General features: G+C 43.2%; 1 protein-coding gene and 1 long non-coding RNA gene across 5 annotated transcripts in view; one reads left to right on the top strand and one right to left on the bottom strand.

Moving 5' to 3' along the window:
• HHAT (hedgehog acyltransferase) overlaps positions 1-17,430 on the top strand; it is a 259,836-nt gene that overhangs the window by 192,124 nt on the left and 50,282 nt on the right. The window contains exon 12 of one of the 4 annotated variants that reach the window (XM_019667730.1): positions 2,121-2,207. The exons of the other annotated variants lie outside the window; for them this stretch is intronic. Coding sequence (XP_019523275.1) covers positions 2,121-2,192 — 72 coding nt within the window. The 3' untranslated portion in view covers positions 2,193-2,207. The remainder of the gene's footprint in view (positions 1-2,120; positions 2,208-17,430) is intronic. 4 annotated transcript variants of the gene reach the window in all.
• Positions 5-16,518, bottom strand: LOC109396126 (uncharacterized). The gene is made up of 3 exons (XR_002126784.1): positions 16,292-16,518; positions 8,869-9,128; positions 5-128 (listed from the first exon to the last, which is right to left on the bottom strand). It is a non-coding gene; the product is annotated as an uncharacterized LOC109396126 (long non-coding RNA).

Raw genomic sequence — 17,430 nt, forward strand, 5'->3', positions numbered from 1 at the left:
GAGCAGAACCCTTGCTCGTGTGGTCGGGGAACAGCTGAGCCAGTTGGTCTGGGTTTGGGAGGGAAGGTGGTCATCAGATTCAGGGCATCATGGGTCATTCTTGCCAGATTGGTTCAAAGCCCCTGTGCCTAGAGGTAGGATAGTTAAAAAAGGGACTTCGGTCGCTATTTTTTAAAAAAATAAATATTTTAACAATAAAAGCAATACATGTTTATTATGTGAAAATTAGAACATTCAGACAAGAATAAAAGAAGAGAAAAATGCCTCAACAGAAGCCACTATTAATACCCATTCTTCTAAATATTTTCTATATATCACACATACACACACACACACACACACACACACACACATGCATACAGGGGTGCCAAAAAATGTATACATATGACTTGTATTATCAGTATATATTAAATATTACAATTTTAATACAGTTTTTTCCTTTCTTAAAATGTATATACATTTTTTGGCACCCTCTGTATATTTTTGGCACCATTTTAAAAAAAATGTGTTATTCCAGAGATATGGTTGTATCAGGACCACCTTTCTATGTCACCAAATCTATTTCTAGCTACTCTTTTTAATGGATATATAGAATTTCATTATTGGATGTGCCATAATTTATTTAATTAGTCTCCTGCTATTAGCAATCATAGTATTCTGATTTTTTTTGCACTTATCAATTGCACTGAGGAGAATATCATAACCAGTATGAATTCTTGTATGTAAAATTGCTAAGTTAAAGGTTTTTGTCACCTTTAAGGTTTGCCATACATACTGTTTAGCTCCACGTCAAGTTGTTGTTCTCAGTCTAGTTGTGGAGGACGCAGCTCACTGGCCCATGTTGGTATTATCACTGCGCTCTTCCCTGGTGAGGCAGTCGCTCACCGGCCATTGGACAGCCGCTCACAGCGGCTCAGCTCCAGATTGAGCTGTTGTTCACAGTCTTAGCTGTAGAGGGCACAGCTCACTGGCCCATGTGGGACTCAAACCAGCAACCCTGTTGTTCAGAGCTCACGCTCTAACCAACTGGGCTGTCCAGCTGCCCCTGTTTAACTCTTTCTTAACTGCCCTGTAGACAGGGTGTGCCAGTTTCCATCCCTACCAACAGTGCATGAGAATGCCCTCACCAATGCTGAGTAGTACTGGTATTTTAATCTTTGCTAATTTGACAGGAAGGTACTGTTACAGTAGCATATGAAATAGCTAAGGGTTTCAGATACATTCCAACTCTACAGGAAAATGATTTGGAAAATTAATTAAGCACTTTTCTTTATACATTTTAAGTGGTTTTAAACTATAAGTAAATGTTTTATCATGTAAATGTGGCATATGATGTATTAGAATCTTGTAGGAAATCATCAGTTCTGAGTATGCAGCAATATTCTATAACCCTGAAAAAAGTAGCTAAAAAGAAATATGCTGGCTTCAGTGTCCACGACAGGCAATAAAATACAAGAAGTTTACTGGGAAATGATTAATGTGGATGAATTTCCCCAGTATATGCAACGAAAGCGAATATATTTTTTTTAAACCAATATTACCAAAGGAGAATACATTTGAGTGTTTTTCTATAAAATTAGCCATAGTACAGGTGGAAAGTTATTTCAATAAAAACTGATACAAAGTACATAGCAAAATAACACATCTGAAGGAATTTAAATATGCTCATGCATCTTTAAAGATAAATATTTTATTCAGTACTAGTACCCAGCAATCAGCAGAAAAGAAATCAGTGAATTCTAATAGAAAATGGAATTTCAATGAAAATCATAGCTATGAGTATGCAACACAAAGAAAAACAATAAAAGGTGGTATCATAAAGGTTCCAAACTTCATCCTGAAATCTGAGCAGTCTTCCCCAAAGCCTGTAACCCAGTCATCACCTGTGAAAGCCAGAGAATTAAGCCCAGGCTAACACATTTCCATGTTCCTTCATGAAAGGTCTAACATTAATTACCCTTGAACTTAATGTTAAGCAGTGCTCTGCAGACTTTGAGTCATGGCTTATGTTATTGATAAATTTTAAAAATCTAAAATGTTAACCCAAACTGTGCTATGTAGCCTATGGCTTGTTGACTTTTTAAAAAATGAATGAGGACAGTGAACACACTTACTCACAGGTGAAGCCCTTGAAAGTCTGCTCTGTCCCATCACAGCCCATTCCAGGAACCTCACATGTTTACCTCATTTGAACTTCTATCTACAAGGTAAGTACCTAGGCGCACAGTCCTTTTTGAATATGCATTTTTGAGTGAGATATATGTCTTCTATGTTGCAAATACGTTGTTTAGTTTACATATTTATTGAGCAAGAGCATATTTTGTAAGACCTATTTTTATCACCTATCTTTCATCCTGACAGCCTGGGTTATGGCTGTTTAGACTGTGAGCTGCTCAAGTGCAGGTTGGGATCCCATTACTATTTATATCCCTAATGGTTAGCTCGGTGTCTGAATTAGCTGCAGTATTACGTCAGTGCACAATTAATGCTTCCAAACTGGGGTGATTCTTTTTTTTTTTTAAATTAGTTTCTGGTGCATGCAGCAATGTAATGGTTAGACATTTACACCCCTCACAAAGTGACAGCCCCCCACACACACAATCTACTACCCCTTTGACATCATATATAGCTGTTACAATACCATGGACTACATTCCCTATGCTGTACTTTATATCACGTGATGATATATACATATATATATATATATATATATATATATATATATATATATATANTATATATATATAGAGAGAGAGAGAGAGAGAGAGAGAGAGAGAGAGAGAGAGAGAGAGAGACGATATATGTGTATTTGTAGTTGACATTCAAACTGGGTTGATTCTTAAGTTGTGCTTCCACCTGTCCACCCAAGGACCCTCCCCCCTTTCACTCTGTTTCTTATGCAGTTCAGAACAGATTTTGTTTTCCTTCGGAAACACGGGGCTGGCATTCCAAAGGTCCATAACATTTTGAATAAACTGTTTCCTCCCTTGAGTTCCCCTCCTTCTCTCTCTCTCTTTTCATGAATCCATTTCCCTTTTTTTTTTTTTTTTGTCAAAATCCAAATAAAGATTTAATGCCTCCTTGGCACCTACTGTCAGCTGACTTCAGTCTCCCTAAATGACCTGATAGTATTTTTACAATGTGAGTTCACTCCCCACGCACCTCATACACTTCTCTCCATGGTATTCATGCTTCATCTATTTTTTAAAGATAGATTGAAAGGCACCTGAATAACAAAGATTATCATTCCTTCTTTCCCATATCTTCTTCACCTTCAACCTCAAACTGCCTGGGCCATAAAGTACAGTAGGATGCTATTTCTTGGTGGTGTTAGAACGACAGTTGAACACTCCTGGAAAGACTAGCCAGAGCTGTGTTGTAAATAGCCCCCTGAATATTCTAGGCCGGGCTGTTTATCGCACTCCGGCTGTAATGGAAATGTCCTTTGCACTGTCCAATGCAGTAGTCACTAGCCACGTTGAGCAATTCACAAACTAATTTTAAATTCATCCAATTTTCATTAATCTACATCTAAGTAGCTCCCATATGGCTAGCAACTTCCATTTTGAGCAGTGCCGTTCTAGAATACACATCTTTTCTAGAAGAAAATGGAGAGGATGTAGAGTGTTGGACTCGGCTATAATTTAGAATGATCTTCATTAATGGCATATATATCCAACTGGCTACTGAATGTCTCCCCTCAGTCATGTCACAGATTGCTCAGACTTAGCATGTGTAATACTGAACTCGTGTGCCGTTATCCCTCAGTAATTCTAACTCTTCCCCTCAATCATTCTCTATTTATATAGATGGCTCCATCACCTATGTAGTTACTCAAGGCCCAAACCATCATGATATCCTTTGAGCCCCCTCTGTTTCAGTCCTCCCTGTGTGTACTGTACGTTCTACCTCCTAAGTAGATCTTAATTATTGTTATTTTTTTGCATTTCCTTTTCCACTTCCACTGAGTCATTCTAATCCAACTGTTCTCATTTCTTGCCAGGTCTACCCAATAGCTTCTAACTTGTTTCCCTGCTCCCCCTTTTCTCTTCTTCTGTTCATTATCCTCATAGTGCTGAGTGATGCTGCTCAATAGAAACCGGACCATGTCGTTGTCCTTCTTAAAATCCTTAGTAGGATCCCATTTTCTTAGGACTCAGTTCACAATATTTAAGATGACCTGTGTGAGGTCTTGCCTGACCTTGACCTTGGGACCGCTCCTCATCCTCTATGCCCCTCCTCCCCCACATGCCGCCCCCCCCAGCCTCAGCTCCCCATGCAGCTTCCACCTCCTAGGATGCTCTCTCTCTTTTTACTCAACGCCTATTCATCCTTCAGATTTCAGCTTGAATGACACCTTGTTTGTGTAACCTTCGCTGACCCTATTAAGGCGATCCGGCCTCGTTTAATAACTCATGTTGGGCACCTTGTACGCAGCCCCTTCTGCTGTACTTATCACAGTTGTAATGAAATATTTTTATGCAATAACTTGTTTAATCCTTAGCCCCTTCGCTGAAGTGTAAGCCTCACAAGGCCAGAGATCTATATCCTTGATATTTATCACATTGCCTGGCACAGAGTAAGCATGCAGTAAATATTTGGTGAATAAGTGAATGAATGAATAAGTGACATGCTCTGACTTCACTGAGGGAAGTGTGAGAGGAAATAGGCTTACGCAGCAGCATGAAGAACACAGATTGAATGCTAGAACCACTTACTGAGGTGAGGCTTATTCAGCGTTACCCAGGGAGATTATTTTACTTTGTAGCAGAGTTGATACTAATTGGTCTAGTTATGGCAGAATGCTCATAAAAATGCTATTTTAATGCTCAGAGCACAAAACATATTCAGTAAAGAAAGGGGTAGCGAGGAATTAGCCTTCCTGGTACCCCGCTGCTTTGTGAGAGGGGGGATTATGGGTTGTGACTCACTGAGACACAGCGCTTCACAAAGCCCCAAGCTGGGTGGACAAAGAGGACTTATCCCTGAAACAACATGCTTTTCCTCTAAACAAGCGCTCTCCCGGGGAGCTAGAGTTGGTGTTCAGCGCTGAAATCTTTTAATAAGTGGGAACATTTGGAAGCATCAGCAGAGTGACACCGCTGCTTGCCAATTCTCAATATGATCTCTCCTTTGAAGGAAGAAGATACCTTCGGGCTGCTTGTCAGTTGTTCCTGCACAAAAGAGAATTTGCATCCCAGGCTGTTCACACCCCCCCCCACCCTGATTCCCATCTCACTGAATAATTGAAATATGTCGCCCTCCCCCTGCTCTGGTCCCCTTTTCTTTGCCCCTAGAGTGTCCTGCTAAGCTGATTTATATCCTCTCTGAAGCAGTAAAATTTCTATTTATAGATTTAATTGAGGAAACGTGCCTCCAGTGAAAATCACGGAGGGTCAGTCTGATGGTTCTGGGAGGGATCTGATGCTCTGGGGTGTCAGAAAGAACCCAAAGACCGTGGCTCTGTGGTGCTAGCCAGTTAGTTTATCAGCTGTATCGAACAGTTTGATTTCGAAGATGAAGGTACAGAAATCCCAACAGTTTGAGAGATCCGTCCGTTTGAAAGGAAAACTGATTGTAAAATTATCAACATGATCCAACCAATCGTTACTCAGATCTGTGGACGGGTCCTAACTCACCAACTGGCAAGATGTGTATGTCAGTCAGCCTGATTGGAAAACCCTTTCACTAGAGGTCAGTGATCCCAGCCCCCGCTAACTCGCTGAAGGAACGCACAGCAGACTGGCCTGAGAAGCGTTGGTCTGTTTGGCAGTGGCTCGTGATCTGTTCCTCCGCTGCTTGGATTCATTTCAACCAGTAGCGATCAAGGGCTCACTGTAGGTAAGCCGCTTTCTCCAGGTCAGACCCCTTCCTAGACGGGGCCCATGAGGCGGTCAACCTGCTCATTCATGTCTTCATTTGCTCATTTATGAAAAGAAAAATTTCAGCACCCTATGTAGGAGAGAATTCGCAGAGCATTGGAGAACTCTGAGGAAAGGCATGATTCCTTCCTTCTAATTCCTTTTTTTTTTTTTAGCATCCTCCTTCAGTGCTTTAGGTCAGACAGTGTGTAACTGTCTGTCAGTGTATAACTGTAGAGTCTATATTAATATATTAATCCATTTCCTGCATGAATAAATGTATCTTGCCTGGCCTCCTATCAGGATGGTCATCTTTATAGTGGCTGCTTTGGATTAAAGAGGCAATAAAACCATGGGACGAAAGCTTTTCTCTGTGAAGAGCTAAATGATCTCTATAAAAAATGGACTTGTCTTCACAAACATTAAAAATACTGACGGGCCTGGCCTTCCCAGGCATTGCTTAGCAGAAAGGCCCAAGCGAGAGGTGGATGTTTGGGATCATGTAGGTGATATTTAGAGCCATGGGAATGTTGGAGACTTTCTAGAGAGAGAGTGTGCAGATAGAGCAGAACAGGCAGCGGCTTGGGACTGAACCAACGGTTAGAAGTTGGATGGAGGAGGAGAAGCCAAAAGTGGGAGGAAACTCTAGAGGGCGATTTCATAGAAACCAAGAAAAAGGGTATTTCATGGAAGGCGTGGTCACTGGTATTGATGCTATCAAGGGGTCAGGTAAGGTGAAGTTAAAAAAAATTGGTTGTGTCACCACATCGGAGTGCTGTCCGTGAGAGATGGAGTGAGTGGTGAGTCATCTTCGCTGTCCCCCAGGAGTGTATGATCTAGTTGCAGAGCCAAGCCGTGTACAGCCGGTTGAGGACCAGTGTAAGGCGTTATGTGCAGAGACCAGAATGAGTCATGGAGGCAGCTGATGTCATGGGGGGGGGGTAGTGGGGGGGTGGTCAGTGTGAGCTAAGCTTTTAGGAACGGTTTATTGAAAGAGCTAGGACTTGAATAGGACTCTGAAGAATTAAGAGTGGGATTTGGATAGGTCAGTCGAGAGGAGAAGACAGGTATTCCAGGCCAGGAGAAGAGCACACACACATCTGAAGCCAGGAATGAAAACGCCGTGTTCAGGTGAGGAGGCTGGCATGATGGATGAGGGGCTGTCGCGTGGGAGAATGGAGGAAAGGAAGTGAGAGAGGCCAAATGGTCCTTCATCTAAAGGGATCTGAATGCCAAATTGAGAAATTTAGAAATGCAAACCACCTAACCAAACAGGAGAGCATTAAATGAACGTATTAATCCTGCACGTCAAATGAGTCTGTCGTGCCAGCCTGGTAGCACTCAACTGGGCCTCTCGGTCTGGAAACAGCAATGCCTGTCGTTGTGAACAGTGTGTTCCTTGGTGGATGACGACCCGCTGGTGCCCCCCTGCCATTGGTCTCCCACTCCGAAGCATCATTAACAATGCAGGAAACACACTGTTCAATTCACTGGCTACACGTTTCCTTCTCTGTGGGGATTTGAACCTGGGCCTTAACCCCTCTGGTCTGAGAGGTAGAACTCTGCAAATAATTCCACCATTTAGTTCAAATATGTTTAGTATGGTAAAAGTATTTTCAAGTTTTTTTTTTTTAACTTTCTATTATTGAGTCTACTATCTGACAGAGGGGAGACTTTGAAATAGACTTAATTTTCAGTTATGCGTGGACTGGCCAGCCCCTGGGTCGGGCCAGCTCTTGGACTTCTGCTGCCGTTCCAGCCCCTCTCACTTTAGGCTTGAGCAAAGCAGGGGTCACTCTCTCACCATTTGCTGCTTGTCCATTCTCCCTGCTAAGTGCACAGCACATACGCTCACCCTGGGGAACTGTAACCTGGAAAAAATACTAAGCCAAAGATAAGAGCTATGGCTTGAATGGACATGGTTGAAACTGGCTTTTCTAGGGGGCTTGTGGGATTACATTCTTTACCTGATTTCTGCCTCTACAGCACAAAGAAGTGGTGGTTACTGTAATCGCAGTCTCGTGCTAAGTAATTTTCCGTAGGTGAACTTAGGAAAAAGCAAAAATCTCACTATGTACATATTGAAGCGTTCCAAATCTGGGTTTCTTTTCTCTCCCAGAAAATGCAAATTACCCATTGGAAGTAGCAGAGCTTGGGTTTCCACTGTTCCTGTTATCGGTGGAAGAGTGAGATGGCCCCTTCTTCCCAAAGTGATGTGCACTTACTTAGTGCAAAATATTTTTACACTATGTATTTATGTACAATGTGTACTATGTATGTCTGCTGTGACTGTGTGTTGCATATACATATACATCTATGTAGTATATGCATATATGTATGTGTATATATGTGTGTGTGCATGTATATGTATGTGGTGTTTGTATATTCATTTTTTTAAAGCCCTGCAAAGTCAGAGATGTGCAGAACTTCCAAAATATCTCACATTCCTCCCAAGACCTAGAAATAAACCCTGCTTTAAAAAGCTTGTGATGCAGCTGCTGGCCTTATTTGAGACAAGCTGGGTTAGTATCAATGCTCTTGTGATTACCAGCATATACTGAAGCACACAATTTAAGGTGGCTCTTGCTTTTTCCTCTGGTGTCAACCCTAGAGTCCACCCAATAGGCTGGAGTAAATGCTGGCACCACCACTGTCTGTCCCCTGAGGGGCGACAGGAAAGAGTATACCTATCAAGCCGACTCTGCAATCTGTTCAAAGTTGGTGATGTTAAAATAATTTCACAGTGAGGAAAGATGAAAATGAAGACTAAAGAATAATACATAAAACAAAAAATTTCTTTTCCTTTAAAAATACACACAAACACAGAAAAGCGTATGGAAGGCTATACACTAAAACATTAAAGGCGGTTAACTCTTACTGGTGGAATTATTTGTGATACGTAGTTCCTTGTTTTTGCTCATTTATATTTTTGTCCTTTTCTACAGTAGGTAACATATTATTGCCTAATTAAAGGTTATTGATAGAAAAGAGAACAGGATAGACTTACCCTCAGGAGGCTCTGTTGGGCTGGCCCTGGATGCTTGATTTTTGTTAGAAATTGAAGGTTAGAGTTGTCATTCTCAGGAGCAAACTCAAGTGGGGCTGTTGTAGCTGCCAGCCTTTGCCAAAGAAGAGAGTGTACCACCTACTGCGAAAGATCTTCCACATTTCTTGGTTTATTTAACCATCACAACAGCCCTTCGGGGCAGGTGTTATCACTTCCAATTTTACAGATGAGGAGACTGGAGACTTGAGCAAGTAATTTGTCTAAAAACACATGGTTAGTTCAATTAGAAAGGGAATCAAATTGAGTTACCCACGATCTATTCTAAGCTTACTTGATTTCAGACTAGAAGAGAAATCCTTCTTGATCAACCCCATACACATAGATCACTCACTCACTTCATGTCTCCTTGCTGTTCAGGCACATCTGGCATTAGATTAAACTGACATTCCAACTGTCGGTTCGTGGGCAACTTGTATTTCAATTGTGGCTCCACTTAACCTGTCTGTGGAATAACTCTTCTTAAAAAGTGGTCCAAGTGAAGTGGGAATGTTCTCGAAAGCATTTTTACCCCATTATCTCATGTGATTTTAATAGTCGCTTTATAGGTCAGTGTTATCATTATCCCCATTTTACCGTGGAAAGAACTGAAACCCAGAAAGTTTAAGAAATGCATGTTCATGGTTTAGAAGTTAGATCTTATCACGAGACTTCATTCAAGGGAAGAAATAGGAGAGCCGTCTCCATTCTCCCCTCTCCTGTGTTCCCATTAGCAACAACTCCCAGCTCGCTTAGTTGCTTCTATATTTACCTCCACCTTTCTAAAATATATTCTGTGATTTCTTTATTTATGAATTGCAGATAATAACTGCTTTCTACAATGAGGTTTTCGCACCTTTGACCTACTTCCTACTCCTCCTCCTAATATAATAATATTGCTATTTTTGGTTAAATCAACACTCGTGTTTACAGTGTTATCACCCTATTAAGTGTGACTCACTGCCAACCCAGGTAATATACAAACCAATCAATAATTTTAAAAATATACTATAATTCCATTTCCTTTCTTAGTCAACTGTTTTCCCCCATCTCATCAGATTAAGAATTGCCTTGCCGTTTTGGTTTGATTAGTAGTTTACTGTCGCCACTACTTCTCAATCTCTCCAATAAAACTGGAAACTCCTCAGAAGTATTTTCCATGTGGTCAGACACATCTGGTAATCTGTCAGCTCTTTTCTTTTCCTGGAGAATCTCTTTTGAAACCCCCTCATCCTCCTTTCCCATCTGGTTAATTTCTATTTAGATCTGCTGCACAGCTGTTGTCCTGACACTTCCCTTCTCCTGTCTCCTGTGCTGAGTCTCTGTGTCTTGGGCCCCAGATCTCCTTCTTGTTTCTCCTCTCCTTTTGACTTGGTGGAGCACATCCTTTAGTAGCTTCCTTAGAAAAGGACCATGGTGATAATTTGGTTTGTTGAGACCTTGTATTTCCAAAACTGTCTGCATTCTACCTTCATGTTTGATTGCTTATCAGAGCACTGACTTTTAGGTTGAAAAGTAATTTCTCCTGAAAATTTTAAATATATTGTTTGTCTTTTAGTTTTTAGCTTTACTGTTGAGACATACCATTTTGATTCTTGATTCTTTGTATATAATCTGTTTTTTTTCCCCTCTTAATACAAATATCTTTGGTATTTGTATTCTGAAATATCACTGTAGGTGTTGTCCCTGAGTTTATAGTCTCTTTGATGGAAGTTAGTCATGAAAAAAATCATCATGGGAATGGAGAAAAAAGGAAATCTGGGGTCTGTATGCTCATTATCTGAATTTTTAACCAACCTACCTGTTTTTTTCCTACATGATTTACTGTTGCCATCTGTGGTATATGGTGCCACCAATGACTGGGCCTTCTGGAGATCTGGGGTATGAATGACTTTCTTCTCTTTGGCATCTGGTATTCAGGTAACTCAGCTCTGCTAATTCCTCCACCTGATTTTTATCTTAACAAAAGTGGGTTGACTTTGCTCCCCTGCTGTTCGTCTATCTTCCATTCCTTGTCTGTGGATTTCTACCATTTCAAATGTTTACTATTATTTTAATGGGGCTTATAAAGGGGGCAGAGATGTCTCATCTGCTGTGTTTAACTGGATGTCACTAGAAGAGTTTTCTGTGCTACCACTTGGTGAATCATTTTGCAATGTTTTATCTATTTTAGATTTCTTGATTTTAGATTTTTAAATATGAAGCTTGCTCAAAAAGCAGGCTCTGCCCTAAGCTGTTGTTTTTATTTTTGAGTAGCCATATAGCTGAGGCCACAGCTGTCACATCCTAGGCTTATTTAATAGTCCCAAGGGACCTCAGTGCTGCCTGGAGAGGGAGACCCAAGTACCATGAGCAGCCATAACTTGGGCGTGATAGTCATCTGACTTCCATCTTCCCACCCATGTGCCTTGATTCTTTATACTCAGGGGAGGTGGCCAAGGTCTAAGGTCATTTAGTGGAAAGATTCCTAGATTTCCTTTTTTATTATTCTTTTAAATTGATGAAGTCATTCATGACCACATGCTCTTAAAAAAATACAGGTAAGACTGAAGTCCTGTAAGATACCCATCCCCCCAAACAAACACATCTTGTTCATTTTCCTCCCATAAGAGGTAACCATTGTTATCAGGTTGGAGTATAGCCTTCCATAATTTACTACTGTGTGTGTGTGTGTGTGTGTGTGTGTGTGTGTGTGTGTGTTAAGGTATAAATATTCTAAAATTTGTACTTATTTTTCCTTTTCAAGATATGTTTTGAAAATGTTTTTATATTAGTGTAGATCTGCACAATTGGACATGGTATGGATATATCATAATTTGTTTAGCCATTCTTCTATTACTGAAAATTTAGTTGTTTTTCTAATTTTTTCTTCTGCAAATGCAGCTGCAGTGAAGATGTCTATTCATGCCTCCTTGTACACATGTGTAAGTGTTCCTTTAAGGCAGATACCAAAAATAGAATAGAGCAGTAGTTGGTGAACTATGGCCCATGGGCCAAATCTGGTCGAGTGCCTGTTTTTGTATGACCTGCAACTAAGATTGGCTTTTACATTTTAAAATTGTTTTATTCAATGGTCCATGCTTTCCCTAGTGAGTTTAAAGATCTCCTTTAATATGTAATAAACATCCAAATGTACATGCTTTCATTTTGGGGATCTATTCTGTTGCATTGACCTATTTGATTATTCCTATTTTAAGTACTTTCTGTTAGTGAGATGTGTCATCTGCATATCTTATTGGTATTTCTTCCACCCGTTTTCACTGCTCCTTCCTCTGAATCTAGACCAGTTTTTCATATATGTTCTGCATCCAGGTTAAACAAATAGGGAGACAAATACACCCGGGTCTAACACCTTTGCCTATAGGAGACCATCATGTCTCTTTACATTCTGTCCTGACAGTGGCTTCCTGTCCACAATACGGCCTCTGCTGTTTTTAACGAAGCTGGACATCTAGACTATAGAGCAGGTGACTTGTTCATTTAAGCAAAACTGGCTTTGCCTTCATCATTGTAGATGTTAGATTCTCTCTCAGGAGCATGCTTTGCTTAGATCTCAGTAGCAACCAGAGTTTGGAAAATTGAACGTCATTGACCAGATATTTTTTGAAGCTCCGTACACTTACAAGAAGGACGGAAGTGTTGCCTTTAATGTACACATTTGGCTTGGATATAGGCTGTAGGATGGGATGGAATCTTAAGGAAGTCCGGAGATTCTGTGGCTTATTTAGGGCAAAGAGACAGACAGGATAATCGCTAAGCACGCAGTGTATGCGTGGGCTTTGTGTGATGCAGACTGAATAATAAGTCGCCCCATCCTTCAGGAACTTACCATGCTAGTAGGAATATGGGAGGGATGAGTCACTGGTAAAACAGAGACTTGTAAATGGAAGTGACCAAAGTGTCTTGAGAAAGGAGGCAAGGGAAGCAGCATCCTGGCAGGTTGGTGCAGAGATGGGACAGGGGCCCTGGCTTGACTGTGGAGTTGGAGTCTTCCCAATCCTGAGTATTCCGCTCTGGCCACACTGCTCTTTCGTAACAGCTAGAACTGTCTTGGTGGTGGTGGTCTCAGCTGTACGGCCTGTGGGGCAGCCTTCCCTCCAGCCCCCCTTGCCATTTCCTTCCTCAGTCTCTCTTACCCTGTGGTTAGCTTTTATATTAGAAAATGAAAAACTTCAGTGATTATTTGGAAGAACTGTGTCCAGCTGCTCAAACACACCCAGTTTCTTTTTTTAGTTTCTCCCCCACTTAAAAATAAACTGCATCAGGTCCCACTTGCCAAGCCTTTGTCACCATCTCCAGCAGCCATTTCTACGGCCCATCTGCTCCCCCAGATGCTCAACCCATCCTGTCTTCCCAGCTCGGCCCCACATGAAGCCCCTCTGTGGACAAGTGTGGGGCCCACTGAACACCACAGCCAGCAGCCCCACCATCTGCCTCCCACTTCTGGGCTATTCTGAGCATCACTTATGACCCAGATTCAGCAGGACCCCCCCCCCACTCCCCCGCCACCCACTCACCAGCTTGTTTGCCCCAGCCCATCCTGTGATTTCCAGGGATTGGATGTTGACTGGAAACGATAGAGGAGTTGCCATGGAGATACGAATAAACACACACGAGCTGTGTGAGCCATTGACACCTCACAGCAGGAAATTCAGACTAGTTTGACAGAAGTTTAGTTCAGCCTTAAGGTTTACTTTGTTTGGGTTACATGCCTCACCTTTGGAATCAGTATCTTAGAGGGAAGTTTAAAGCCACTGCTAAACTATCATTATAACATTCCCATACCGCACCTCATGTTCCTTTGGTCAGAGACAGCGTGCCTGCCTAGAGGAGTTAGAGGTTTACCTGCATTTCTGGCTGTTCTTAGGGGCTTGCTATATCCAGGCCCAAAGCCCAGTACCTGCCCTTGGACCCGAAGAAGGGGTTATAGCAACATTAACATGGAGAGAAACTGCCCCAACCTGTCACGTAGGTCAGTGCCCATGCCGGAAAACTGCGCTCCCTGCACAGGAGCAGTGATGCGTTCTAACCTGCTCAGCCTCCCGTTCTTCCTCTTTCCTCTGGGTCCCAGGGGTGTGGGGCGAGGGGGCTTGGAACCGACGGTACATCTTGCCTGAACATCGCTGGGGGCACAGGAGGCTCTTCTCTCAAATTTGAGGCCAGGTGGTAAGAGGTGGGGGTGGGAGGGGCCTAGCACTGGGGTCCTGTAAGGGACCCTTTCTCTGCCCCGAGATGCACTTCTTGGGCCCAGGGAAAGGGGGACCAGTTTTGGCCTCGTTCTTAATGAGAGAGGAAGGCTGTTCTGTGCCTCTGTAGGCCGAGAGGGCAGTCAGCTCTATAATGAATGTGGAAGAAAACATTCCACCCTCTTTCCAGAGGGTGCTATGGACATTTCGGGCAGGACAGTTCTGCCCTACAAATTTCCAAACGTCCCCTGGGGGACAATGCCACCTCAGCTCCTTGCTGCCAGGATATTGGCTTGCCACAGACTGCCCTCCGGGAAGAGACCAGACCAGAGCTTCTGTTTATCTTGACATATTCATGTTCATGCAAATCAAATTCTGTTTGCCAGTTGTTGCCGTTATCTGACCAAGTTGCTGATTCTTATTTTCGTATCTGACGGCTCTTCACTGTACACCAATCTATTTCCTCATTTAGTTTACAATTTCTCAGCACAAGTTCTCCCACCAAGGGGGTTTTTAAGCACCTAAGCCATGAGGATGGATAACTAACATATAAGATTTGGTCCCTTGTTCATGGACAGCCAGCATCCAAGGTGTGAAGGACCATAGGACTGATGACTTAATTGCTATAGGACTTCAGAGGAAAGAGTATAAAAGCAACAAAGAGTTTAGAGTGGGGACTTTGGCCCTGTGGCTCTAGAGAGTCAGAAAGTCATGTTTATTGATGGAGCTGGCTGGGCCAAGGGAGTATGTTCTTCCAGCCTTACTCATATGGCATTTTTCCTGCTGGGACCCCCTAGGTATGCAAATTTCCTCTAGAGTTTCCATAAACCGATGACTGAGGCCAAATGGTTCCCAAGACAGAGAGAAAGAAACCCCTAATGTCAAAAGTGTCACCTTCGACAGCGTGTCTGGGGACTCTGAAAAGGAGAGATGGTTGCAGCCGAGGCTTGACATCAGCTTTGCTCTTAATTATTACCCTCTCGTGGATTCTCCAGACGGGTCCTCTCCTCTCTTCTCTGTGGTCCACAATTGTGCGCGCCCACTGACTCACAATGAAGAGAAGCAATGCTTTGTCGAGTTCACTGCTTATTGACAAGGCTAATTTTGTCAGTTCAGAGGATGGGCTATTAGTTAAAATTAGGTTTTTGCATTTTCTTTATCATCATCTATTTTGTCTTCCACCCACTCACCCTGAGGGATGATCAAGAATTGCCTATGAGCATCTTGATTCCTTTAAGTCTCTCTAGCTTATTGATTTCAACAGCTTGTGTCTTTAACATTCTTGCTTAAAAAAAAAGAAAATTATTTCTAAAAATTGAATCATCATCAGTCATTTCAGATTTTAGATGCCTTCCCCCCTATCTCTGAGAGCAGAGGCTCCTTCACATTTGCTGTTATTTTGACTCTTTTCCCCCCTAAGCAGAAATGGGAACGTATTGACTCATGTAGCGGAGAGAGATACTGGCGTAATCGGAGAATGAAGGGATGGTCCGCAGGAACTAGGGCCTCAGGTGCTGGAGAGGAGCCCGACGCCCCCCTGCACGCACTCTCCCTCGCCTCGTCCCTTGCCCTGCCCCTTCCCTTCTAGCTCTGCCTCCTACGAGAGCCTGCCCTTACCCCTGCACCGGGTAACCTGGCACCGCAGCCCTGCTTAGCAACCCAATGCAAAGAGCATTTCCTTTCTCAGTATCTCTGTTGATTATTTAATAATTGTAATCATTTGTCATAAAAGGAGAACCACTTTGAGCTTAACCCAGCGATGTGTGCTCTCTGTAACTGACATTAATAAAAGATGACATGGGGCCTCTGAATTCACAAAACAGGATGTAAAGTTGGGGGAGACTGATAGGGTTAGACAGACGTGGCAGTGTGTGACTCATCAGAAAGTGTTATTAGTGTCCCTGTACCTGGAGAGAATTATTTGGACACATTTATGCCAATTAAGACAATTCACATTCTCTTGATTTATTAATCTGGATTCCCCCCGCCCCCCATCTCCCTGCTTCCTCTCACACTGCCTCCCCGGTTATTGCTAATTGAGTCAGTAATACCCAGAAAGCACCTTCCTCTCCTCTGGAAATGCAAAAACTGGGAGATTGACGTCTCCTTGTTCTCAGTGGTGAAGAGTCCTGAAGTACAAGCCCGCTTCGTCCCCGCTTCTCTTTCATTACCGGTTTTTATACTGTGTAGTTGTCTCTTACCTGGTCTTGTTTGACAGCATCCCCTGTATGTACGTGTGGCCTCTTAGAGCAGGAGGAGAGACTAGAGGTCATCTTGTCTGGTGGCCTCTAACCACGAACATGTCAGCATCCCTGGGGAGCTTTCCAGAAGAATCATCCCAGGTAGACAACTCGGTGCCTGCAGCACAGCTTCTCCGTGCAAAGGCCTCACTCTCGTGTATGGTGGCAGCATGTGGTCCAGCATGACGCTGGAGGAGAGAGCCCTGGGTGGGGACATGTATGGTAGCAGCTGTATCTGAGCGTACAGAACAGACGCTGGGCTGGCAGGAGAGAAAAGGGGAGGGTGTCAGGAATTCATTTCTCCAGATTTTCAGAAGACACTGGCCAAGGCTTACAGAATGGCCACAGATGATCCACAGCAGGGTCCCCCGAAGTAAGTGAGCCTCCTGCTGGAGAGTCACCTGCCAGCCTAGTCCTTTTCTCCTGCCATGAACCTGGGCAATTCAGAATCCTAGTTGTAATTGGAGCGCAGCTGAAATCAAGGTGCAGGTCACCCAAAGGTGTGCGGGTTTCAGGAGGATACTCGGCCGCTGTCTCGCGACGCTTTGCTTTCTCTCTTTTCTATGTCTGTGGATCAGGCTGAGGTATTTGTCAGAAACCCGGGGGCCCCGTGTGTCTGGCTGTTGCGCTGTACCTGGTTCTCGTTCTGCATGCACAGCCCCAGAGGGCTCACACACTCCAGACACAGCACTGTGACCTCAGTCAGAAGGGCCACCAGAACAGTCAAAGCTGAGAAATAAAAGCTTTGTTGACTTTATGAAATCCTCGAGAAGATACTAAAAGGGGCGGAGAGAGCGCAGTGAAGACCTCGGATGGATGAGCAGAGTTCTTTATTATCCGTGCTGGAAAACATCTCCTCAGCTCCTGCCCGTTTCACGTGCTGTGATAAGCCTCCCTTCTCGGATGCTGCTGCAGGCTCACCATCAGTGGGGCGTGTACCCTGATCTCTGATTCCAAGAGTGGAGTCAGCTTGTACTGATTCTCCTGCACCCTCTTAACGGGGTCCCTCCTAATAGTGGGCCAGCGTGATGGGCTGGCTTCCCAGGGTCAAGTAAGCTGGCCCAGAAGAGCTCGCTGATCTTGAGCCCATTCCATGGAAT

Source organism: Hipposideros armiger, unplaced genomic scaffold (genome assembly GCF_001890085.2).
Source record: "Hipposideros armiger isolate ML-2016 unplaced genomic scaffold, ASM189008v1 scaffold_503, whole genome shotgun sequence".
NCBI lineage: Eukaryota > Metazoa > Chordata > Mammalia > Chiroptera > Hipposideridae > Hipposideros > Hipposideros armiger.